Raw genomic sequence first — 26,334 nt, forward strand, 5'->3', positions numbered from 1 at the left:
AATAAGGCTCTTTTATTACAGTGTTTAGCCCTATCAGGTATGACATATTTATGATGGACACTGTCCAGCACACAGTCCTTTATTGGCTCAATAAAAGTATCATGGTGTACTTTGTCTCTCTACATCTGAAGAGCTGGCAACACATTTCCTAAAAAAATTAAAAAAGCATTGTGACTTATAAATTATTTTCAACCTAAGCAACAACAATGAACACAGTATGGCCCAGATTCTTCTTTCTCACTGTTCGCAATTAATCCCTTGAAAGCTTACTCCTAAGCTTGAGACAGAAATATCAGGCTGCATAGATTCTCACTAAAAATGTTTAAAATGCATGAAAGAAAGCCTATTTTTCCATTAGAAAACCTAAGCTGTCAGACAGCTGAGTTTGTTTTCAGCACCCACCACCTGTTTATGCTTCATTTTCTTCTTTGCTTCAATCTCTCTACCTTGACTCCCTACCTACCTAAGAACAATTTAATAGAGATACAACGTTCATAATCAGTGTCGAGCTGACATTTCAGCTAATTCCGATCCACAGCATTGTTTTATGTTTATTCTTTAACTAATACTCTCAGAACATTTCTCATCAAGCATTGTGTAGGTTTGGTATTACAAGTAAAGGGGCTGTCAGATAACAAGAGTGTCTGTTGCAAAGCTGATGGATTTGCTTCTGTGAAATATGGAAAACATGGAACTGCACATACTAGAGAAAAAATAAATAAATAAAAATAAAAAATAAATAAAGGAAACACAACTTCAGAGTCACAAAACTTAACAATATTTAAGTATGCTGCTTCCATGGGAGGATATTTGTTAACTTATTTCCTCAGTCAGCTATTGACTTTTGTAGTGCCAGAGCCCGCGGCACAGAAGTACAGGGAGATCAGACCTGCCACTACAGATGTTTAATTTCGGTATTGAAATGCTCAAGGTTGGATCTGGCTCCTGGGAATGCCCAGGCAATCCTGATCTTCCCTGAGCTAATCGGAATGGACAAAGGTTTCTGAAACATGGAGCACAAAGCCTGTATGAAATGCTGCAAACCCATTCCAGCTCTCAACTTCTCTAAATAGGAGCCTTGGGATTCAGCCTGCTCCATTCACTTAGAATGAGTGGCAACCATGGACAGAGATAGTGGCATTTCTCCCACACGTAAAACAACATCATGGTATAAACATCATTCATAAAACAAGAGAGCTGTGATGGAGCTCTACTCAAATTAGAAAATCCAAATATTTTGAAGGAGAGCATGAAGACATCATAAGTAAGGGCTGGAGGTTTCTATCTAAGCTGCTGCAATGAACTACCAAGTAGCACAAGATTTAAATAATAGGCCTAAATCGCACCATAACTGTTAGAAAATACATTCTAAATGTAAGAATAGCAAGGAATTTCAGATGATTTAAGGTGGATTAAGGACTCTATTGCAGAACATGCTAAGTAGACTGTCTGACATGCTGTCAGACATACACACAGAAGTATATCCTAACCTCAGGGCAGAGGCTTGAGCTAGAGACAACACCTTCAGCCCTGTTTTTCCTATAGTACTTTGACTAGAGTACCAGAAAGGTAACCAAGATAAAGACAAGCTCTTCAGCTCACTGTTCTGTGAAGAAATGTGCTACCTTTTTGTTCCATCTCTCAACACTGAATGTGCTTCTCATTCATGGTCCCTTAATTCAAAACACATAAGCAGGTCCTCAGAAGGAGACCTACATACAGATCTCTGAAAATGTGTCCGCTAGATCAGGCTACAAAATTTTTCAAGTGTTCATGAAAAATTCTATATAAGTCCCACGAGAGCTTCTTAGACCAACTGTGCTGAACGTAGGTGCCTCCAGAATCCAGGAGTCTCAGAAATCAGGAGATCTGAATTACATTTTTGAACCTCTATTCTGTCATGGTATTTCAAGGTCCATTATAACCATGAATGTAGTCTACTACACCTAAGACCAGGCACATCCACATCACACAACTCCAAACTATCCCCCACCTTGACCTTCAGTACAAAGCTATGATAACAATGGGAGCACTTTGCCCCTACAAATGCAAGGATTTTAATTCAGTCTTTCTAATCAAGCTTTATGAAGCTTTTTTATAACAAAGACAAACAAATTATCTAAATCATAATTAAATCATCCACTCCAACTTGTTTTTTTTCCACCTAGTAATACCATTCAGAATTGTTGCCACATTTACGAACACTTTTCAGCTTGCCATTAGAATTAGACACATTTCTCTGGAGTTGTTGAGTCTATTGCTCAGCATATATAACTAACAGTAAAAAGAGAATATCATCACCCACATTCACTACCAATAAACTGAAAAATATTTTATTATAAAAATTGATTCTGACTCTTTAACTCCATTTCTTGCTATAGAACTGTGGCATTCAAGAGCAAAAATACTGTACAGAACATATGGGCACCTTTAGCACTGGAAGAGGTGGGTTTGTATTCATACAGTGTATTTGAATGAAAATACAACACAATCCTTTCTGTGATAAAAAAATAAATGTGTTTATGAATAAGTGGACTGCTACACTAGCAAACATTATAGTTGTGTATTGGGTCATTGTACAATTGCTCATGCTAGTAGAGGTATCTTGTCACATACGTGTGCAAGACAGGTTTTGAAAGCAGCCACCTCAAATTAGCGTGCCTGTATGTCATTGTCAACAATGGATTAAAAAATCATAATGGAGAAACATAGAAAGGTTCTAATGCTGTTCCTTTAGGCCAACAGAACTGTTTGAATTATGGCTCGGCACCAAGGAACCTTCAGTGAAAGGCTTGGATTAAACAAGAGAGAACCAAAACATTTAAAAGCTACAACACTGTTTTGAAAGCTTTGCAACACCAGGGTCAATTATACTTGGAATGTTGATGTATATGCAAGACAATAGTTCAGAAGGAAATATCTGAGTATAATAATAATGGTACAATGAGACAGACAAAACATAGGTTTCTTTTGTATTCTGAAAAATAGAATTGTATTGAAGAATAAAGTTCTACAGTTATATAACAAGACCGAGAGATGAAACCCCATCAAGACAGACAGAAACTTCATCTACTGGCTTTAGATGCTGCATCTGCCTAAAGCATTTTATACTTATTCTAACTAGTGTTCAGTTCTTTTCTTAAGTAATATTTTCCCAGTGTACCAGACATGAAAAGCCACTCAAGTTTCTTCAGTCTTCCCTCTTCCCTTTCTGTCGATCTAAAAATCTATCCCGTATTTCTGCATTTCCAATTTGCTTAATGATAGGTTTTATTAAAACAACTAACTCCTTCATCTGTATGAATAGTCTGTATTAAGCCTTTTGTTGGGTATTGTTTTGCATCCACAAATAATTTGTCACTGAAATTAATGCAGAAATAATATTGTGCCCACCACACGCAGCTATAGATCCAAGTTCCGCTGTATTTACACACACTTTAATCATAAGTGCTCCAGTTTCCTTGGGTTGATTAGAGGACTAGAAACCTGAGTACCAGAAGGAAAGATAAAATTAGAGTTAATGATCCAATTTGTTCTTCTACTTAGACCTCTATAAATCAAGAGTAATTCCACTGACTCGAGTGGAAAAACTAGGAACGAGATCTGCTAAATGCTTCTGGATTTTCTCCTGCTAAGACACACAAAGGAATAGAGTTACTTACGACCTTCTCCAGAGACACCTCCTAATCCTAGGTATCTTACTGGATTTGTTCACACAAGTATCAATCAGCTATACTTCTTTACCTGTTTACTAAGATTTTTAAAAGAAATAAAGAAACTCAAGCACAAAGAGCTGTTCTATGTCTATTGGAAGCAAGCAACCTGAGAAATTTAATGGACCTACTGAATTACGAGGTAAACAGTTTACGAAATATAATGACATTTAAGATTCTAAACAACTTCTTTGCAGATATCTCTCAAACAAATAAGATGGAGACAACACACAAAACCAAACCCTTACAGAATGTTACCTATGAAGTAAAATGATGATACGAGAGGTGCCAGATCTATTTGGCTGCTTTAGACAGAGAGCTGCAGATCACCAACATGTTCTACTGATTTACAATGCAAAGTGTTACCTTTGCCTAAATAATCTTTCCCGGCTAGGTACTCAGCTTCCTCCCTGCACTCATTTTGTTGGTCGATCATTAGTTCCACTGACATGAGAGAAGCATCCTCATGTTGCTTCTGGTGAGAATACATTCCTGTGTTTTTGTGTTATTTAGAAAACTGTGTATGCACACTGAACATGTAAATCAAATTTCCCATTGGTGGTACTATAACCCAAAAAAACCCCATTTTATTGACTTTCTTTAAAATATGTGAGTTTCTCTATACAGAAACTGACAAGTTTGAGCATCTTTAGATTACAAAAGGGAAAAACAAGTATGTTAATATTTAGAACTAAAGATACCTAGCAGATTACAATGCATTTCATAATTTTCAGTCATGAATTACAGCAGCACAATCAACCACAAACAGGATGCATCTCAATATAGTCTTTAATTCTGCTTCCATAAATCTTCAGTTTCCCTCATCACAATTTGGAACTTAAATATTATTCTTTAACAAAGCAAAAAACTTAATAGCTCCTACCTGGTAGAGCTGGTAAGACTCCAGTCTGTAATACTGCTGTTCCCTAAAGAAAACAGAAAATTTTAGAATGAAAAATCTTCACAAGAAATAGAAACTTTACAAAAGAGACGAAGAATGTCAGAGAAGTCACTTCACCACCACAAAAGCTTAACACGTGGTTTTAAAATCCAGGACACAACTGTGTTCAGACCTAAAGATGTTCAGAACATGCACAAGTTGCAAAACCTTCATGGACCTTAGCAAAGTCTCACTAACTTGGCCTTGGGTTCTTTGCAACAGCTGTAGCGGGCACCATGAGGCTTAGTGCTATTGAATCAGTCAGGAATTAAACAGCGAAATGCAAGAAAATTTTATATTCAGAGGCAGATGATATCAAGCTGGAGTAACAGGATTAACATATGTAAATTAAGGCAATGCCTATATTTGCGTAAAATGGTAGGTGTTGTGAGCAGACCAAAGCCTGGTGTTCTTCTGACTCAGCTCCATAAAACCAACATATTTCATCCTAGACCTCACATGGAATTCAGACTGCCTACAAACCCCAGCTGTGACATCAGGGTCTTTCTAGGAAAGCTTTGTGCCATCTCAGATGCTTCACATGACTCATACCATGGTGATACAAGGCCACATCAGACCAGTCAGGCACAGAGAACCAGTGCCCATTGACACTTGACAGTAAGATGTTCCAAAACGTGCTTGCAGGCCAGGTTTCTCCCCAGTTATACCATCTATGTCACTCAAAACTGATCTGGAGGACACTCAGGCACTGTCAAAGAGATCACTTATATTTCTCTGACCTTGGTGAGACCAAGAATGCATCATCATGATCCATTCTTTTTGATAAATAAATGTGTATTCTGGATTTTGAAGCTGAAAACACTATGTACCTATTAGAGCTGAGCAATAACATTGCCCAATTCCAAAGCAATAAAATTCCATTTTATATAGCACCTGACAGTAATTTTCTTCACCTAAATTCACGGACTGGTTACCCCTGATAACCCTGCATTTACTATGCTTTCTTATAAACTGGTGGGTTTCTGACACACTTGGGACTTACAGGCACTTCATTGACATCCCAAAATTGTTCAACAGAAAACAAAATGGATTATTTTTTCAATTCCTACACAACATTTCCTTAAGACAAACATATGAAGACATAAAACTCACTACATTTGACTATCATAAAAAACTGTCAGAGTTATCAGCTAAATCAAACTTCAATTAAAGTAGGAGGAAAGGTTTATTTTTGGTTTTAATGAACTTTGCAACAAACTAGAAAAATATTTGACAATATTACACTGACTCTGTGCCAGTCAATAAAATATATATTAAAAGAGCTTAATTGGAACAATTGGAGTAGGGGTGATGTGTTTTGAAATCTGCAGCACAGAACAACTTTCAATGGTGAAATAACAAAATATACAGGATGTTTCTGTCTGATCCCATTGCAAACAGAATCTACAGCTTCAATATTTACTTGAGCTTTTATGCCAGCTGAATATTTTAATACATAAGACACCCAATTTGAGCAACTGTTTAGAGTAGAAGTAGCAACCAGAAGCAAGGCAAATATTTCATTTCTAAAAAAGAAAAAACCACCCCACAGCATTTCAGAAAACAAGAGCATTTTATTAACTTAACCATAGTGGATGTTATTTGTTTCTATAGTTACTGTGCGCCACCACAGGAGCTGCTGTTTCATTTGGGGAATACACAGATCAAGGACAGAGGACTTCAGAGTCCATTATGAACAATATTCTGCACATTTAGTGAATGATATTCTTCCATTACAATAGAACTCATATGATTTTTTTGTTACTATTATTCACAGCAGACTTGATTAAGGCATTTTTCCTGGCCCGGTAACTTGTTAGGGATTTACTAATATAGAAAATGAAAGAATAATTTCCCTGACTTTGGTTGTGTCTGTGGATACAAAGCAGATTATTCTGCACACGAAGGTAGCATCTACTAGCTTACTTAATGTAATAGCGGCAAACTGCAGTGTTGAAATGCATAAAAATCAAATAATACTAGTGAGAAAAATCTCACAAACTTTCTGGCAACTTTTTTTGCTTTTAAACAAAGCTTTTTTTCCTTTTTTTTTTTTTTTAATTTGTTGGGTATGGGGCAGGGGGGACCTAGTTCACAAAGTCAATCAAAAACTGCTTCAGGAAGGAAAAAGAAAATACCTTTATATTCCTCATCTTTTCCTCTAGATTCATTAACCTGCACAGCCTTGCCACCAACCAGGGCATAGGTTTGATGTACGACATGTTTTTTAACTCTCTTTCCATAAATGCATTACACATCAGAATATCCTAAATTATGGCAAAAACACGCACAGAAATAAAGCACAGAAAGACAAAAACCTAAAAGGAGATTGAAAGCTCTTTGAAGCAAGAATGGCATTTTGGTTCTTTGTATATGCATAATCTCCCAGAGAGGAGATTATCATCATTATACATGCTGCAAGCTACAGTAATGCAGAAAAACAAAGAATTAACTGAGTATTTTGATAATGATTGTTTTTCTTCTCACCTTATAGCAAAGTTATTTGCAAAATAGCATACGCTCCTACTTGCTAAACAGCTCTGCCCCACTCTAAATTCAAGTCATAACTACTTGATTTACTTGCAAATTAAGTTTTGCTGTTTTCCCTCCTCCCAGTGTTGCACAAGTATAGCACTGCTGCAAGAATAAGGATTAAAAAATTGACAATTACAAGTTGTTAAACATATTTCAGTTGAAGAAACATTTTTTTTTGTGATATGCTGCTAAAGGCAAGTTAAAATTGATCAGCAGGGCTTTCTGACCTTTGAATGTGAGTGAGAATGCAGAGCATCATTTGCCTTTGTTCTACACATCATACATGACGTGGAAATAACTGAAAATTAAAGAGGTCATTTTGTTAACATGGCTACACTTTGTTCAACAATAAAGTCTGATTTCATGCCTGGAACTCCTAGTTACTTTAATAAATAAATTCTAAAAAGTTTTCCATAAAAATGTACAAATTAGGTAAGATGAGAAAATTGATAAAGGCTATACAGACAATATCAAATAAATACACTTTCAATGTCATTATTAGAAGATGAGATTATACTTGACAAAGAAAGTGTAAAAAGCAGACAGAAGCTAGATGTGTGAAATGACATCAGATGGGGGACACTGATAAAATATCATTGATATGACAGTGAAAGATAAATAACTAAATGAGTCAGATGTTATTAGATTTTTAAAAAGAGTCCGAGACAATAAAATAAAACCATTTTTTTGTTATAAGGTGATTTTTCCAGACTATAACATTGCTGTCTTCATTTCCATTTCAATGCATCATATTCTATTATTTCTGCAACTCTGAGGCCTCCTGCTGCAGTTCTTTGTAAGAGAGAGGCTTCACTAACTTACAGCGACTACCACTAAGGCAACTTTGTAGAAAGAACAGTATCAGAGCCTTACAATATATATATATTTAATTCTACAAGACTCAGACCAAACAACTTTTTGTCTGTAGGATAAACTTTTTAAATTGTTATGGCATAATGTACAAACATAAATCCATGGGTTTCAAATGCAAAGTATAATACATATCTCAACCTACTATATGATTACACCAAAGATATGATATTCAGACAATAACTAACAAAGTGAGTATATAAGTCCTGAGTATCTCATACCATTACTGATAAATATAAGTTAAATATCTTTCTAAGGTAGATTCTTTTTTCTATGACCCAAGAGCTGGATGCTGAAATACACGATGCCCGGTTATTAGTTCCAACAACCTCACCACAACACCCACAGTAAACGGATACGTACCACTTGCATATCACCCAGCATGAACTACATGTCCAGGGCTATTTTAACTCTGGTAGTGATCTGGCTGCTGCCAGATGACATTCATTTTTGATGTTGTGCTTTCAAATATCCTGGGTAGGGTTCAACGACAGATGTTAGGAGAACCCACTAGGTTGATATGCTGGATCATTATTCACAGATTAGCTCTGTTGCCCTAAACAGCTAAACAGAACCTAAGCCTTGGCGTTTATTTCTGTCTGTGCAACCATCATAGTACATAATCCTTTTTACAGAAAAAAAATGGGATTTTTCCCCCCTTGTGTATCTTTTGTGTATCTTTCGTATATCTTTTTCTTTCCCCCTCTTTTAAAGTTTCATTTGATTTCAAAGTTTCGTTCGCTTTAAATTTCATTAAACACATGATTTACCAGATCAGTCCTCATTTTAAAAAATCACCAGACACAAATACTGTCTGATACATAGAGCAATATGCCTATCTTTCTCTATATACTCAAATCACTTTCCATGGACTACACAAACAATTCTGCCTCACTGCTGCCAATGGGAGTTTTAGTCTTTGGACATGAGATCAGCCTCAAAGTCCAGATCTTCCAGTAGAAGCTCCAAAGGAAGGAGCAAAGGTTACTATACCGTGCAATGTCCTATTCTTTGAAGAAGTTTGCCAGATTCATAGTGAAAAGAAGCATCACAACTGCTTTGTAAGCTCATCACCGTGGTGTGAAAAAGGAGCCAGGACTTTTAGTGTCAGATGGACAGAGGAAAACATGTAATTAAATATATATATATATATATATATATATATATATATATATATATATATTTGTTTGTTTGTTTCATATTTTTCCTCCTAGAAAGGAGGAAACCACACTTTCAAGAAAAAGTATATCAGCTTCTGTAGATTGTAATGCTGAGCTGGACTCCATCATCACTGGCAAGAGGAATGAAATGCCATTTGCCTGATAACTGTCAACATTTCAGACACACCTCATCAGTCACAGCTTATGTCATTCCCTTTGTGTATTTTTAGAAATAAAGCTTTTCTTTCAGCTCATCTGCATTTGGTAGCTTTTTATAGCTCCATTATTCTGAACCTAGTTAGAGTTCTCAGTACAGGGAAGACATGGACCTGTTGGAGTGGGTCCACAGGAAGGCCACAAAAATGAGGACAGGCTGGGAGAGTTGGGGTTGTTCAGCCTGCAAAAGAGAAGGCTCCAGGGACACCTTATTGTGGCATTTCAGTAATTGAAAAGGAGCCTATAAGAAAGATGGGGACAGACTTTGTAGCAGGGCCTGTTACAATGGGACAAGGGGTCACGGCTTTAAACTAAAAGAGGGGAGATTCAGGCTAGACACGAGGAAGAAATTTTTTTTACAAATCGGGGTGGTAAAGTACTAGCACAGGTTGCCCAGAGAGGTGTTATTAATAGATGCCCCATCCATGGAGATATCCAAGTCCAAGCTGGACGGGGCTCTGACCTGATCTGGTTAAAGATGTCCCTGCTCATGGCAAGGAGGTTGGACTAGATGAGCTTTAAAGTTCCCTTCTATCCCAAAGCATTTTATGATTTTCAGGTCTCATTTCCTTTTGTCTAAGCACATATATGAAAGCTTTGCCCCAGTCTCAGTCCTCCGACTGGAAGAAGAAAGGCTCAACAAGAATGAGGCTCCCAGATGCTTCTTGTTACAAAAGAGGAATTCATACTCAATAGCAATAGAAGCAACTATTTGCACTGTGAGCTTTTTATCCAGCACCAAAAATGCACTCATAAACAAAGAGGATAGATTGCAATATTGGTCAGTTGCTTAATTTTCATGGAGAACATGATCTAGATTTTTTTCTCCTCTTCCTTCCTTTGCTTTAAAGCTATCATGCAGTATAAAGACCATGCAGAACATCTAGTTTTTCAAGAGAAAACCATCAAAATCATGATTCAAAATCCAGTGGGTGATCCCTGAAAAGTGGCAACTGCAAAGCAAACTTATTCTAACAATGAACAACCACTCTCGTGCCTGCTGTATATAGCTGATGGCCCTTCGCCACACTCCCTCTGACTGCTCCATGGAGTTTATAAGTAAAAGGAGGCAGTAGATTACAGTTACATTATAGAGTTTATGGCAATAGTATCTTGAACTGCCGGCAATTTCTCAAAGAACCACAGGACATAACAAGAAATTCTGAATGAAGACTTTGAAATTAGCATCACAAAAATAGAAAAGTGTCAATTGCTTTTACAAAATGGAAAATAAAAAGTCTTAAACTTAGATAAGATTTGCCAAACTTCGGACATTTCAGCAAAAAGAAACCAGTCTCTAATGAAACAGACAACAAAGGTACTTTCCTCATGAGTATTAAAAGACTACAACTTATTCTTGGAGCAAATCACCAGAAAAATTTAAAGCTGGAATGCTTAGGCTGCCACAGGGAAAAGAGAGTTCCCAGGAAAGGTCAACAAACAGTGATACACAGAGCAACCTTTAAAGGTCACCTGCTTTAATGGGCTGTTTCACAATGCCCAGCAGTTGATCGGGTTCTGAACAAAAAATACAAAATTATTAAACTCTGTGATCTTTCCTAACAATGAAATGAAATAGAAGCTCCTGTCCGTGGCATGCTTCAGCTGCAGGGCTCCGACTTCAGCCGCAAGCTTCTGATTACTCAGCTTCATCTGGCTCAAGCCAACTGTCGGCTCACAGAAAGATCGCTGAAGTCACTTCAGAAACATCCCAGTTTGCTCAGCCAAGCCCAAACATCAGCTGTTCTCTGAAGCATGAAGCTGGTGATTTCAGTGGCACTGGCAAGCTGTGCTGTGTCACACTAAAATACGTCTCCTAAAACCTGTGAGATAATCGCAGCTCAACTCATCTACAAGTTACAGGTATTTAAACAACAAGAGTATTGAATGAAGAATGAAAAGTATTGTTTCGTTCTAGTGCAAATTTGTGTAACCATCTTCTCTCTCTCATGTTTTTACAGAGGAACTCTTCAGTTGTGATTTCGATTATGCTTCTGTTTAGAGGAGCCTTCTGCTTCTTGCTGTGGGCTTCCCAGCTGTCCACAGCCACAAGCGGTTTGTCACCCAATCAAGCCCATGACCATTGGCATCAGACTATGACCATTAGCTCCAAAAATGACACTCCTGCCATTTACCATACCCTGAAATTGTCCACTTAAGGGACAGAAAGATAAGCTGGGCTGATTTCTCTGCCACAGAGTGCCAGTTTGACTGAAAGTGAGTTAATTTTCTTCACGTAGTTAGAAACTTTTCTTTTCCATAGCTAGCACGGTCATTATTTGGACTTAGTTTGACAACAAGAGGTAACACCCCAGCACAGAGTTAATGTTTTTAATTGCTCTGGTCTGAGGGCAAAGGACATTCTGAGCTCTCCCCACAAGTGTGAGGCATCGAGGAAGGGGCGGCATGGGTGGGCCAGAGCCTAACTGACATCCAGATTGATCAATAAGAGTATTCCATCCCATTAGCATCATGCTTCATATTTAAGGACAGTTGGGATCTTCCAGTTGCTCTCTTACTTCTTGGCCTTTTTCACTCTTTTTTTTGGAGCCGCGGAGTGTTCTGTTCAGGGTGTTTAGTTCAGCCTTTAGCCATTTTGCAGAGGCCTCTGGGCCTTTCTGACTATTGTTTTCCTTTTTTCTCTCTTCAGGATCAGCTGTTCAGGACCAGGTGCTGCTTCCTGGGACTGGCTGCTCGGTGCAGATGGAATTTGTGAGGAATTGCCTTGAATTACAGAATCACAGAATGTCAGGGATTGGAAGGGACCTCAAAAGCTCATCCAGTCTAATCCCCCTGCCAGAGCAGGAACACCCAGATGAGGTTACACAGGAACATGTCCAGGTGGGTTTTGAATGTCTCCAGAGTAGGAGACTCCACAACCGCCCTGGGCAGCCTGTTCCAGTGTCTGTCACCCTCACTGAGAAGAAGTTTCTTCTCAAATTTAAGTGGAACCTTTTGTGTTCCAGTTTGAATCCATTACCCCTTGTCCTATCATTGGTTGCCACCAAGAAGAGCCTGGCTCCATCCTCATGACATTCACCCTTTATATATCTGTAAACATGAATGAGGTCACCCCTCAGTCTCCTCCAAGCTAAAGAGCCCCAGCTCCCTCAGCCTTTCCTCATAAGGGAGATGCTCCACTCCCTTCATCATCTTTGTTGCCCTGTGCTGGACTCTCTCCAGCAGTTCTCTGTCCTTCTTGAACTGAGTATCTTTTATTTCTGTTTCATATATATATTTACTAGTAGTGTATTAGTATTTTGTTATTTTACTAAACTGTGTTTATCTCAATCCAAGTTTCTCCCTTCCCTTTCTATTTCCTCCCCTGTTTGGGGGAGGTGAGGAAGAGATGAGTGAGCAGCTACTGTGGTTGTTTTGCTAGCTCGGGTTAAATCACAACACACAGCCCTCATAAAAGCCAGTATCTGGATCCAGCTGCCCAGCTTCCACCCTGAGACAGAGGCCATCTCCAGCTGCCAGCCAGCAGCAACAGCCCTGAAATTCAGATGGCAGGAGTCTTGGTTGCAATGCTGAAGGGTCCAGTTGCAAGCTCTGCTACTGATAATGTATGGTCATGGAGAAGCTGACACAGCAACAAGGAACATGATTTGCTCTTGTCTTTTGCATTTCAAAGACAGATCTAGAATTACTACACACCAAAGAGTCACAATGGGAGTGTGCTGAACAACTGGACTGTAACACAGTTACGCGGTCACATATCATTTTTTCCACAAGACATGTGCCTCATTTACTGCACGAGAGGGACACATGTGTGGGTAAAAGCAAGATGGCATGAGCAACTGTAAATCTGTCAATTCCTTAACAGCGAGGGGCTTAACTTTTCAACCTAAATAGCATCCTTTTCACATCACGCATATCTCATATACATATCTCATTATGTATAAAAGTATTCAGACAGAATTCTAGAGGAAACAGCCATGCAATTCCATCCAATGTACATAAAAATAACTGATGTAAACACGTCAGTGAAGTTTGTGTGTTTCCAGGCACTGCTACAAGTCAACCTCACATACTTCTAGGTTAGACAAAAAACATAGTCAAGACCATGTACAGCTGCCCCAAAGCAAAAACAGGCCACTTCAGTGAATTTAACGATAAGACACCCAGCAGATTTTCTAGTTCAAGATAGCATTGTCACCTTTTCCGAGATGTTTTCACAGCAACATTCCATTCACTTTTCCCCTTTTCAGAGCCTTGTTCAGCCAGGCTCCTGTTAATTAAACCACCTCTCCTAAGTTAACGCACAGAAACCCCATCTGTAATGTTTAAGCAGAAGAGTCTGAACACAGATTTGTCCTGACTGTTGAAGCTCCAGCAGTGCGCCCACAGCATCACTTTAACCACTCACATTTTCACAGGTGGACATGAGTGCTGTTATTGAACATGCAGCTGAATAATAATGTACACAGTAGCTTCAGACATGCAGAAGGCAAAATGTGTTTCTCTTTTAGAAGTGGCAAGGCCTTTACAAACAGATAGATGTTTATGAACAATGACAAACAACAATAACTATAATAGGTTATATATTTGTATTCTTGTTAGAAGGACAGTAAAATTGCAGACATCTATGTCTACAGCTCTATTTTAACACAAAAGGAATATATTTTCAAACTTAATTCAGTCCTGATAACTGGAGGGAAAACATCATTCCTATTTATGCCAAAAAAACTATTTTCCTTTCCCCCCCCTCCTTTTTTTCCCTTTTATTTATTTTTATTAATAGAGACTGGCACTTCTAAAGTCCTATGAAGTGCAATGGAAATGAAGTAATGTACACAAAGTAAAAGAGGCTTCAATTCCATTTATATCTCGTTTATATTCCAATTATTCCACTTTCCAACAGGGGGTAGCATTACATTGCTAAAAGAACATTTGATATTCAAAATACACTCAGTTTCCCCACATCTGCTAGTCTGAGCTTCCTTATGCAATAAATCTTTCAATTTCTACTCATTTCACCAAGTGAAAACCACTCCAGGCAGAAGCTCCAGCAAAACTACCGTACCACTGCAAATAAGCCTCAGACGGGGCCCAGACAGGTGTGAGTAACAGCAGACTTGACTCTGCTGTGCAGATAATAAGAAATGTGGTGTTATCTTGCTCTTCTTGCTCAGCATGTCAAAGAAACAGGAGAGGCAAGGCGCACACAGACTGGACACAACAGCTCACATGATCCATTTCTTTTGTATTTTAGAGTTCACAAGACTAACTGTGACACCACTGAGCATCTCAGTGCTGCAGAAATACCTGTGAAATTAGGAGGGCTTGACACATGGGAAGTGTTGTTCTAGATTTTCTTAGAATAGCACATACTAGTAGAAACAACAGGGTTGTGCCGCAATAGGAATGTTAGCCCATTTCAAGATTTTAAATGTCAATACAAATGTACTGTTTAGCAGGAAGCTTGGAGAGACTGAAAAGAAATGAAAAGGACAGTAACTAACATACACTTGTTCTCTTGATTAGCAAAGGGGTGATTTATGGCAAATTTACACCAGAAGAGACATGTGAGACAAAAGGTCCAAGAATCCTTTCATTTCTTGACACTGAGACATTCCTTCTCTGATTAGGAAGCCAACATGCATAAGAGATTTATACACCTTCCAATGAAAAATAGCTCTTATGCTGCTGTACTGAGAAGTATCTGAACTTATCATAACTATTCTTGTCAAAAGCTTCCTGATTAACAGAAAATTCCACCAATAATACAAAATTGGGTAAAGTATCTCTTTTACTCAAGTTCTCCGCTTGCAATAAGACTTTAAATCCGAGTCACCTATTCATGAAGAAAAGGGATTTTTTTCCAAACAGTTTAACTACAACTCTACAGCTACAGTGACAAACAGTAAAGAAAGGCTCAAACGTGAAAATATTTCAAAAGCTAGCAAAGTGAAACCTCAGTTGTCAGAGACAAATTAAACCTTCCTCCACAAATTCCTAGAGATGAAGGAAGTTTATGTTTAGCTGTAACTACCATTTTGAAGCGTTCGCCCAGGGACTGCCCTAAGAAAGGTCTGTTCCTTCTTCTACTTCCCCAAAGAGTGTTGTTCCTCACCGAGAGCTTAGCATGTGCTTGCACTAAAAATACACTTGGGCCTGTTTTGTAGCCGATGGAGCTATGCCAATTTACATTAGACCAGTTATTTGATTCCTTCCTTCCAGCCCATGCCACATAAAGACATAAAGAAAAGAATCCTTGTTATAACCTGAGCATCCTGCTCCACACAAAGTAAGAACTGGAGTGGGCTTAATTATGAGCCTATGAAGAATAAAAATGAAAGCCTTGCAATGTCATCTTCATATTCATTTTTCTTCTTTTCCAACCTCACATTTACAGCTAAAGTTAGTCAAGTTGTCCCAGAAAAAAATTTATTAGCAAGATAATCAGTGATCATCATCAGAAAGAAATGGATGGAACTGAGACAAATAAGGGAGAGAAGGCTCAAAATAGTAAGATTAAGACAAGTGTTTTCCTTTATCCCCAACCCATCATTGAAATTATGGTTTGTCAAAGGTAATGAAACTATAATTAAGCTGCACAGCTTCAAAAGATACAGATACTTAACTATGCACAGGGGCTGTTCACAAGCTTCTCCTATACTGTAGAGCACTGCTAGAAATTATTAGTTATAATTATTTTTGTAGTTTTCCAAAGATTTCTATAGCAGTTATCTCCATAGCATGTGCTTTCTGCTTGACTTGGTGTCTTAATAAATGAGATGAATCGGCAAACTTCATCTGGACATGTTTTCCTAGGGCTACACAGGATTCAAGTATAGAGTTACCAGCCCTGATATAGCCCACTTAACACTTCTCTGTCCTTGTAATAGACCAGATCTGGAAAAGGTTTATATTTCCTTAATATTTTCCAGGCTCAAATCTCTTGTACATTCAAAATTGCTTCCAATCAGCATTGAATTAGCAGAGGATTCCACAGAATCCAGACTACTGCAGAGGATGTGGCTAGGGGAGAAGGAATACAGCCAGAGTTCACGTCCCACTGATTCCCAGCTGTTGAAACAGTCATTTCAGTTGATTGACAGCTGGCTGCTGCAGTATATACTGCGAATAGCCCAATATCCTCATGTGACAAGACTTAGGAGCACAAAGTCTACTTTAAAGTCCCTTTTCCATCTACTCTTTGGACTTGTGTGGGATTGCCCCGCTTCAGAGAAAGTCTCAGGGACTGCTTTATTTCATCGACTCTGCTTTAGGAAAGGAAACATGGAAATATATGAAGATAATGCCAAGGGAGACATGCAAGCAGCGTTTGCATGCAATAAAAGCACTTTACTGCAGCCTAGAATCTGTGGTATTCGCTCACCCCATCCTGGCTGTCATTTATCACACGGATCACATTAATAGTCACTTTTGTTGATCTTAATGTCCCCTTCCCACCTGAGGAAGCTCAATGTAACTTTTACGCACACACACACAAATTCCATGTTGTCACAGACATATTAAAGCACCAAACTTCACCGGAGTGGACACAAGACGGCAAAGCAACAGTAGCTCCACATAACAGTTTCCCCCATGTGTGCTACACCCATGGGCTGAGTTACTCCATTAAGCAAGTCAGAGTCTTTCAAAGGACCCTTCAACAGTCAATATGTTACTACTCTAGCAAGGATGGCTAGGATGCATGGAGGTCCTTCCCTCCACAATGTCATTTAAGAATAGAACAAAAAGGCTATATACAACTAGTAAAAAGTGGGGTTAAGAGTATTTTTTACACCAGAAAAAATATTAACTCCGTTGCTCAGGCACAGTGACTGTAAGGTTTCATTGGGATACTGAGGTTCTGAGCCAGAGTTCCTACACTTTGAGCTGAGTTTAGCCAGCACCAAACTCAACAGTAAATATCTGTTTAAGATGGGATAACTGACTAGCTGAAATACTTAACTGTAGATCATCAGAGAAATCATTGCATTAAAAAAAAAATGAAAAATTAGATTTGATGCAATATCCCTCTCCATAATCATTTAAGAAAAGAACACATGAAGAAAACATAATACAATTATGTTGTCTTTCCTCTAAATGCTAAAAAAGTGCTCAACCCTCTTGCTAGTCCCATGCTTAGAACTGATTTTTAACTGCCATGTCCTCCGTTGTAGACTTTCTGAATTCACTGAGTATAAAGGTTCCTGCATTAGTAACTTCTTTCTAGTAGTTCTGCAGTTCTTGAAAGACACCATTCTTCAAGCTCCATTTCACACAGAAAAAAAATCTGTTGAAATGATGTATTCAGGGCTACTGTGATCTTTCTTTAAACATAACATCTTTGAAGTATTTGTTTAAGTTATAAAAATTAGTGATAGACTTCCCAGCATTTAAAATAATAATAATAATTGTAGGGCAGCTGCTCCATCCTGGTAGGCTGATTTTCTTCTTTAGTATCTCTTATTAATGAGTTCCTTTCCTGTGCACAGTTCACTTGAAAGGCAAACAACTTTTTGTCTCTCTCGCTGCAGCCTGGAAAACATCACATTTAATAGAATCTTTAGCTCTTGGATAGAATTGTCCATATCCAAAGTACTGTAGAAACACCATCACACTGATCCTGACAATAGCCTTGGGAAGTAAACTTCATCCAGATACAACACAACTAGGTAGACTGAGGTAAGCTGGTCAGAGGCACAACAATAAAACCACAAGACAAAACTCCTTGGTCAGTCCAAATCTCAAACTTTTTACCTCCCTTGCATACCCTGGGATTCCCCTCTGATTCCAAATGAGACATTGTCCAAAACACTGTCGTTTGCACTTTGCCATCACAAATTCCTGCCCAGAAGTCTGCATGAAGACAAGGAGCTTTGCCACACAGCACAGGGGTTTGTAAGATGCACCAGGCCAGGCAGGGCAAAACCACCAAAGCTTAGTATGAATTTCATCTGTGTTTTCTGAGGTCCAGAACAATCACCCCCATTCTTCCAGCCTCTGCAGTGTGGGCTTTTGCAGAACTGCCTTTCTTTTCTTCTCTAGACAAGCTAGACATTTCAGCAAACATTTCTCTACACATTTCAGCAGAAAGATTCATAACGGTGCACAATAAAGCAATACATAAAATCACAAGGCAACTTTAAAACAGTCAATCCTGAAAACTGTTTGGCAAGGTTTTCTATACCAGAGGGACTTACCCACATTTTCTAACCCTCCTGCCTATGAGACCTATCCATTTTGTTCTGAACATATCAACATTTTCCAGTGATTCATATCTCAAATTAATTTCAGTGTAATTTTTTGTGAAGCAAGCAATAAATTTTCTCTTTGGCCATTTTCTTGCTAACAAATGCTGAAATCCCATTACCCATAAGATGCCATTACCATAGAATTAAACTTTACTAAGCCAACATTAGAAAACCTTATTTACTCTTTATGAAACAAGAAATAAATTTTGTTATAGGGTTGCAAAGTTATATTAGAAACAGAAGAAATTGCCTACATCACAACCTCTACACGACTGATACCGTAGGGACCTGATCTGATTACAAGTCCATATGAGATATTATCAGCCAGATGGACAGTATTTCCACAAATACCTTGAGCTAGTAAGTATGTTGGACATCTTGAGTTACCATAACTAATCCCACTCATGTGCCTCATCATGGGTTGTGGACAAATTTAAGCACAGTTTGTGTCCTTTTGTTAGAACATATTTCATCCTTCTAATTTGCCTATTGCCAGTTTTAAGTGGCTCTGTCAAAAATGGTTGGTAGGAAAGGTCACATCCCTACTGAGCATCTGTTTTCAGTCCTCTCATCTACTCACAATGAGCTGCTGTCAACCACCAGACATCCCATCCAAATGATTGCTAGCCTACTGACACTCACCAGTTCCTTTTGAGCCACACAATAACTTTAATATCACTGACTGCTAATCAAAACAGAATATTGTCTGTGTAGCCTTCTTTAATCCATGATCTCAAAAATATGTTGGTAGACTTTACAAACATTTTGCAGAAATGCAGGTCAAGGAGTTGAGCTTTTTTTAATGTAACTTTGTTTATAATCTTGCAGGAAATGAATCACATAGGAATCAAACCTAGGAATCTTAATCCAGGGCTGCCACTTACATTGATTGCTTCCCTCTGCGTTCAGCTCAATGTAATCCATGCTTTCCTAATCTCTTTTTGAGGTTTCTTCCTCTGCAGCTGAGTTCTACTTTCTCTGTTTTGGAAAACTAAGATAGTAAGCATCTGCTAACACTTTATAGGACTCTGTAGATTTTTTTACAGAAAGAAATTATTTCTATTTAGAAAAAAGGACATGAAAAAACCTTCCGTTTTCCCATTTGGGACACATTCCAAGCAATCTGATGAGTGTCTCTACAACTGGATCAAACTCAAGACCACCACAAACCCCATATTCCAAGGGAGGGGATTTTTTTTACAGCTTTTGTTGTCAGACTCCTCCTCATTCTAAACATTTCTTTCTTTCTCTTCAGAAAAGCTATTGCTCCCAACAGAGGAAAAAGTAGCCATCAGTTGTTGTAATAATAAAAGTGCTATTATCCAGCTTGATTTTATATAGGGGAGGAAATAGATTTTCCCGTTTGTTCATTCTGATGGGTCAAAAATGCCAATATCATGGTTTATCAATATCTTCACTGGTTCTCTGACAGAAAAGCAATCCAGCAACTTTTCCAGTTAGTACAGAAGAATTAATTCTGCTGAGCTACATTGTCTGTATTCCCTCATGTAGGAAACTGCTCTCTTCTCTTGACATTATTAATTCATTTCACTTACCAGTGCTTCTATGACAGGCACTTCTTTTCCCATTACAGACCATAGGCTATCCCATCCCAAGAAGTGCTGAGAGCTTAATTCTTATTCTGAATTCAGATCAGAACCTTTAGTGCTAGCACAAACACTGTGGGGCTTCTTTCACAATAGACAGAGAGTATCTTCAGCATTGTTTTTTAGCTAAGAGGTAAGGCAGCCTCCTACAATGCCTAAAGCAAGTCAGATTGCATGGTTCTGGGGAGGCTGGGTTGTCATGTATTTTACTGCGGTATCTCAAACCCAAAGTCATACCCGTGAAGTGACCTACTCCAAGCAAAGCTTTGGGAGAGCTCGGTCACTTCTATGAGCCCTTATCAGCAACAGCAAAATAAGATCTTTCCTTGATTATTTAGGAGTGAAGCCTATTACCAAGAAGCATTATAATATTGTGCAAAATAGCAGCAGTGAAACAAGAAGAAAAAAATTTCAAATAATTTTAAAAATAAAATCTTCCTTCCCCTGTGAAGTGCTGATAAGCAACATCTCACCACAATGTGTAAGCAGATTCAACAGCACCTTAGGAAGAGGACAGGAGTTAACACTGACAGACTTGGGGCCCTGGCCAAAACTACAAAAAGGGAAACAAAACAAATCAAGCTCTAAGCCTGACACTGTAGCCACTAATGCCCCTTTATTCTGACAGTTTCGACTGGAGAACACATCTTTGGTTTGCACAGTGGTGTGTGCTTTGGTCAGCACATCCAGCTCCAGAAACTACTGCATTTCATTGTCATGAACGGTCATGGATTTCTTTAATTTCTGAAAGATTTTGAGGCAAAACTAGTGGTTGTCTTTGAATCTGTGAAAAGCCCCCCAAATAAGATGACCTTATTGTAAACATTTCAGAGCCTTTTACAAAAACTGTAACGTAAGTAAAATTCCAGATTGCCAAACCAGTATCCTGTGCAGTCACCTCATTTAATGGTGATACATGTTATGGAAGATGCACCTCACTGCAGCTTAATGTATCACAGTCAGGACTTAAATTTAAAAAGTTAAAAACCAAACAAACAAACAAACAAAAAACAAAACCACCACACAATTGGAATTAAATTTTAAAAGAAGAAAGCACAAATGCAAGTTTTCCAGTTCATGCCAAAGGCCAACAATACCCTGATGACTGGCTTCCAGATTCCTTTGAGGGGGAAACTGCTCCTGTTATGGTTTTGACAATGTGCGTGTTACTTATCTGCCCAGAGCTCTGAGATTAGAGCAGAAATAGAAACAATGCTGTAGGAGATGACAAATGCATCCTTCTCAACTGAGAATTTAGACAGCCTATAGCTTTTCTGAAGGTGGGAGAAGCATCAAATGTTAGATCACACACCAATAATGTGGAAAAAAAAGAGACATAAAAGGTGTGTAATTGCTAATAATCATGTTCATATACTTTCAGAGGGAAATAAACACACTACAAGATAAACACATCAGGTGTTCAGTCTCACGGGGGAAGAGGTAATGGCTCCAACAGAATAAAAATAGCTACGTTAAATTTGTATTTAACAATATATTGTGATTTCTTTAGTGTCTATTTTAATGCTACACTAGAAAAGTACCTGATTAAAAGCCAAAAAAAAAAAGAAAAAAAACTATTTTCAGCTACATGGATGTGGCAATGTAATCTACAGTCACTATTTCTTGAGTCTCACTGCATAAATTCACACCTTACAGGCTCTCTCTCTACCACTTTCAAAAGCAGCACCTACAATTAAATCAGACACACACCAGCTAAATCCAGGGTTAAGTGATTTGTACAGGATTTGGAAGACTGAGGCTGTATTCCCAACCCAGCTACAGGCTGCTCATGACCCTGGTTAAATCAGTTCAGGCAAGACCACAAAACAGACTTCTGTGCAAGACATTCTGTAGAGTTCAAGCCCCTTCTCTGACTGAGGACACATTGGCCTTGCTTCTCTCTAGGCTTGTCTCCCCCTGGTCTACAACACGCAATGGAAACACAGATATTCATAGCATCTCTAGATCTCTTAGATCTAGATCTAAGGTTGCATGTGATTAACAACCCTGTAGGGACATGATGCTGTATGATCAAATATACTGAGTAAAGTGCCTGCTCAGGGATCACAGCACAGATACACACATGCCTTCTCTTAAAGTTACAATGCAAAATAAAGCAGTTTCTACAGAACAGACCAAAACAGGTAAATTTCTTATCAGCTAATCAAAGCACCTCCCCACTTCAACTGAGATCCACCTCCCCCCAAGGCAGGTACAAGATGTCCCTTCAGCGTGTAGGGAAGGGTCCTTGGCTGCTCAGAGCGGTGGATCCTGCCACCCCGCAAAACCCTTAAACTCTTTTGTGCATCCTGACCACAGCATTCCCGTATTTCCGCTTCCTACAGATATGCTGGGGGATTCAAAGTTTGAGGCACTTAGTTACTGTGGTAGCAGGAACTGTATAAATACCTCACAGAGGATTTTGGTAGATGGGCTCCTAATTTGGGACCATTGTCTCCACAGAGGTTTTGGTATTTTTAAACGATCAGCTAAAACAGGTGGCTGAACACCAAAACAGGATTGATGATAACAGCCACATACAAACTGACACTTTCTCTTCTCCTCTATCATGGCTAGTTAACTACTGAAGCAGAAATCAAGCCAATATTTCTACATCCATAAGAACTCCCACTGACATAAATATGAGTTTAGGGTGAGCTAGAAATACATAAAAGTCATTCCTACTAATGGGCACATTTTGAGCTGTCAACAGTGATTTGAGGATAACTAAGTAGTGTGAACAGACAGCCATAATCATTCCATATTAATTCAACTTGCAAGAAGGTGAAGGTCAGGGGACAAAAAGCAAAGCAAAACTAAAACCAGTACATGTCAGATGGAAAAGGACAAAAACAGTTGGAAAATACTTTTATTGTTCAGACTTCTAAGAAAATTTACAAACAATGGTGGTGTAAAAAAAAAAAAAGGACACCCTATAAAAAAGGTTGACATCATTTCTCAAACTATAGCATCAAATGAAATTACAGAGCAACACATATACAGTGAAATTCTATTTGTCAAATTAGTGTTAGCTAAGTAGTTGTAATACGTAAAGTCCAATAACAAGTCTCTACAGCTTACTCAGAAATCCCATAACAATCCAATATTCTGAGCTTAAAATAAACTTACAGAAAGGCTTCCTTGCCCTATTTTCTGCTTGAACCTTGGCATGTTCCCAAGCTACGTTCTCCCTGTGTTTGTCATCATCCTGGTCATTAGTGGAGCGGATGGTTCTTAACCAAGTCCATCCCCATCACAAACACCACCAGGCCTCCCAAACATGCAGGTCTTCATCCTGCAACCTGTCCCCAACTCTCCACATGCTGAACTCCATCCAACACACATAGGCAACATGCCCAAATCTAATCTTGATTTTTCAAAGTTTATGTACAGCGCAGAAAAAAACCCAAATCCTTATATACTTTTTTACCATCATAGACTTTCCTCTATTCAGGTCACTCATTCACTTTAAATAGTAGGCATTTAAAAATCAACAACACAATTTAATTAACAGCTTAACTTGAAATTGCAAAGGAACTCCAAACACTGGCACACTAAAGCCTTTTGAACATGAATCTGAATAAATGTGAAAACCTGGTGTCTTCATTAATCCATAAATCAACTCCTCCTGGCCCTAACTGCATCTTAAACATATTCCCTGTGCTCAGAACAGACTAAGAATTATTCATTTATTTACAGCATATGGATTTGTGCTTCCACTGAATTCATCAAGAGAAAAGCCAAAGACTGTGTCCATTAAATACTGCCAAAATAACTCATCTTGACAATTCAGGACAATGTATTGAGAGGTTATTTTTTTCTTTCAAAATTAAAAACAAACTCATGAATCATTCAAATTAATGAGACTTCTTCCCCAATTGCTTACAAATGAGTAGAATAAAAAAAGATAAGCAGATATGCCTATCTCATGCTAAAACCAGAACTGGTAAGAGGGCTGAACCAGTGTTTCTCTCACTAAATTTGTTTAAATATTGACAATTCCTGACATTCTTGCCAACTGGAATTATTAGGGCAACTATAAATGCTATGAAACCTGACAGTACTTCACAGTAAATATGTGGTTGTATACATTGTTGGGGTCAACAGGTAGTTAAAGAAGAAGCGACATAATTTAGGCTGTAACGCCTTTGAAGATATGCAATGGAATACTCAATTTCAGCTTCCTGTCTGCCATAGATGCCCAGGGGAAATTTTGATAAATTCATGTCTAAACTGACAACTTAGATGAACCAGAAACATTTAGACCACGTGGCAGTTGCATATTCCCCTGAGATCTGGAGACTTCAATGGGGCAGTTGATGGCTCTTTTAGCACCTTTTGTTCCCACTGTGCCTGTCCCCACATACACAACCTAAGGTGGTACCAAGGTGCTGACAGTCACATCCTCCCTTACCCCGGGGCAGGGTGACTTCACCTCCACCAGCTGGTGGGACAGGAGTGGTGGGACCCTTGGTCAATTGACAGGGTCATTAGCAGAGGAGGTGCCCAGAGTAGCTGCAAAGCTTCTGGACCATGTTATAATGCCCACAGCCAGATCTGACCAGACTATAAAAACGGGGTTCCCACCAAAGGCCCCTTTTGGAGTTGTCTTCTCAGAGCAGCAAGTCTGTGAACTGGAGCCCTCTCCTTAGACTGGGATGCCATCTAAGGAGATTTCCTGGGATTGAGAGCGCCTCACCTCCTCGTTTGGGTGAGCGGTTATTTACTGGATATATCCTTGAATGAGTCCCTGCTTAACAAGGCAAGAGTGAGTCCTTGCCTAACCCAGGTGAGTGATTATTTCTTGTGGGTACCCCAGAGCTAGTGGCCTCTAGTTTTGTTTCTTGTGAGTGTGTGCATGCACGCTGTGGATCCTCATTATTCTTATTTTGCTATACCCCAATAATCTCCTCAACTGATATCCAAACCTGTATTTTATGTTATCGGAGTGCTCACTAATTGTATAAACCCTGATTCTGGTCGGTTTATTGGCTGTACTTTTCCAGCCAGATTAAAGTCTGGTTTGGAACTTGTTGTTCACCTAACACTGACTTTGTGGTGCCTCCGTGACAGACCACGTGAGCTAATGGTACCTTCACAAGTTCTTGCCTAGAAAGGAAGAACACTAATCCTACTGATGAGTGTAAATACAACCTTTAGAGGTCTCTCACACCAGCATCTCTCCTACATGACAAAGTACTGCCCAAGGTATTGTTACAGAGGCTACACAAGCACCTCAGGCAGACATCATTTTCTAGTCTTCAGACACATAAAGGCAGCCAGTGATGCAAATCCATGAAATATCACATGAGAAAAAAAATAATCCCTCAAGTTTATAATATTCTAATTTTTCTTTCCTAACTTACTATACACTCAAGCCCTTTTCATAGCAGTGATTTATGGAATCCCACATGCTCAATTAAAATGTACACACTCCAATGGTGATACTCAATTCCTCAAACAAAAGTCTTTCTTGCTGAATCCCTACTTCACACATTCCCTAATCTGAGCACTCTCTCTAACCTTCCAGCCTTTCAACAGCTCACCAACACAAACAGCTTTATTTTCTTCAAGTTTAGAAAAAAATCTTCTCCAGAGTAGGTAAAAACAGAAATATTTTCTCCGTGCAAAGTACAATTAATATTATAGCTTACTGCCATTTAAAAAGCCAAGAATTTAGCAGTCATAGTAACACATACTGGCAAATGTATTTAGAAAGGCATATGAATTTCCATGCTTGAAGTTTTAAGTCTCTATGTGACTGGTGATCAATTTTTTTTTTCCTGCAAATATACTGTCCTGGTAGTACACCACTAATGAGCTTTTGTACACCTCCTCTAAAATATCTGTCACAGGCCAATTCTAAATGTAATACTGGATTAGTTGATCTGCTATAGATTGCCATTCTAACTTGACTATCTTCTCTTTGCCCAGTGAGAAGCTTCACTAATCTGGCTTCTAGTGCAAGACATGCTCAAACTACAATTACAAAGAAAAGAGAAATATCAATAAAATAAAAAATATGTACTGTGGTCACCTAAAGAGCAGCACATGGCATTTGGCCTCCTTTCTTCTTTTGAAATA

At 38.6% G+C, this 26,334-nt stretch overlaps 1 protein-coding gene across 1 annotated transcript in view; it reads right to left on the minus strand.

Moving 5' to 3' along the window:
• The window catches only part of DOK7 (docking protein 7), a gene marked incomplete at its 5' end in the record, with an annotated part of 64,167 nt that overhangs the window by 11,360 nt on the left and 26,473 nt on the right, over positions 1–26,334 (minus strand). The window contains one exon of the mRNA XM_080344011.1: positions 4,597–4,639. Coding sequence (XP_080200137.1) covers positions 4,597–4,639 — 43 coding nt within the window. The remainder of the gene's footprint in view (positions 1–4,596; positions 4,640–26,334) is intronic.

The sequence above is a fragment of the Nesoenas mayeri genome (genome assembly GCF_963082525.1).
Source record: "Nesoenas mayeri genome assembly, chromosome: 4".
NCBI lineage: Eukaryota > Metazoa > Chordata > Aves > Columbiformes > Columbidae > Nesoenas > Nesoenas mayeri.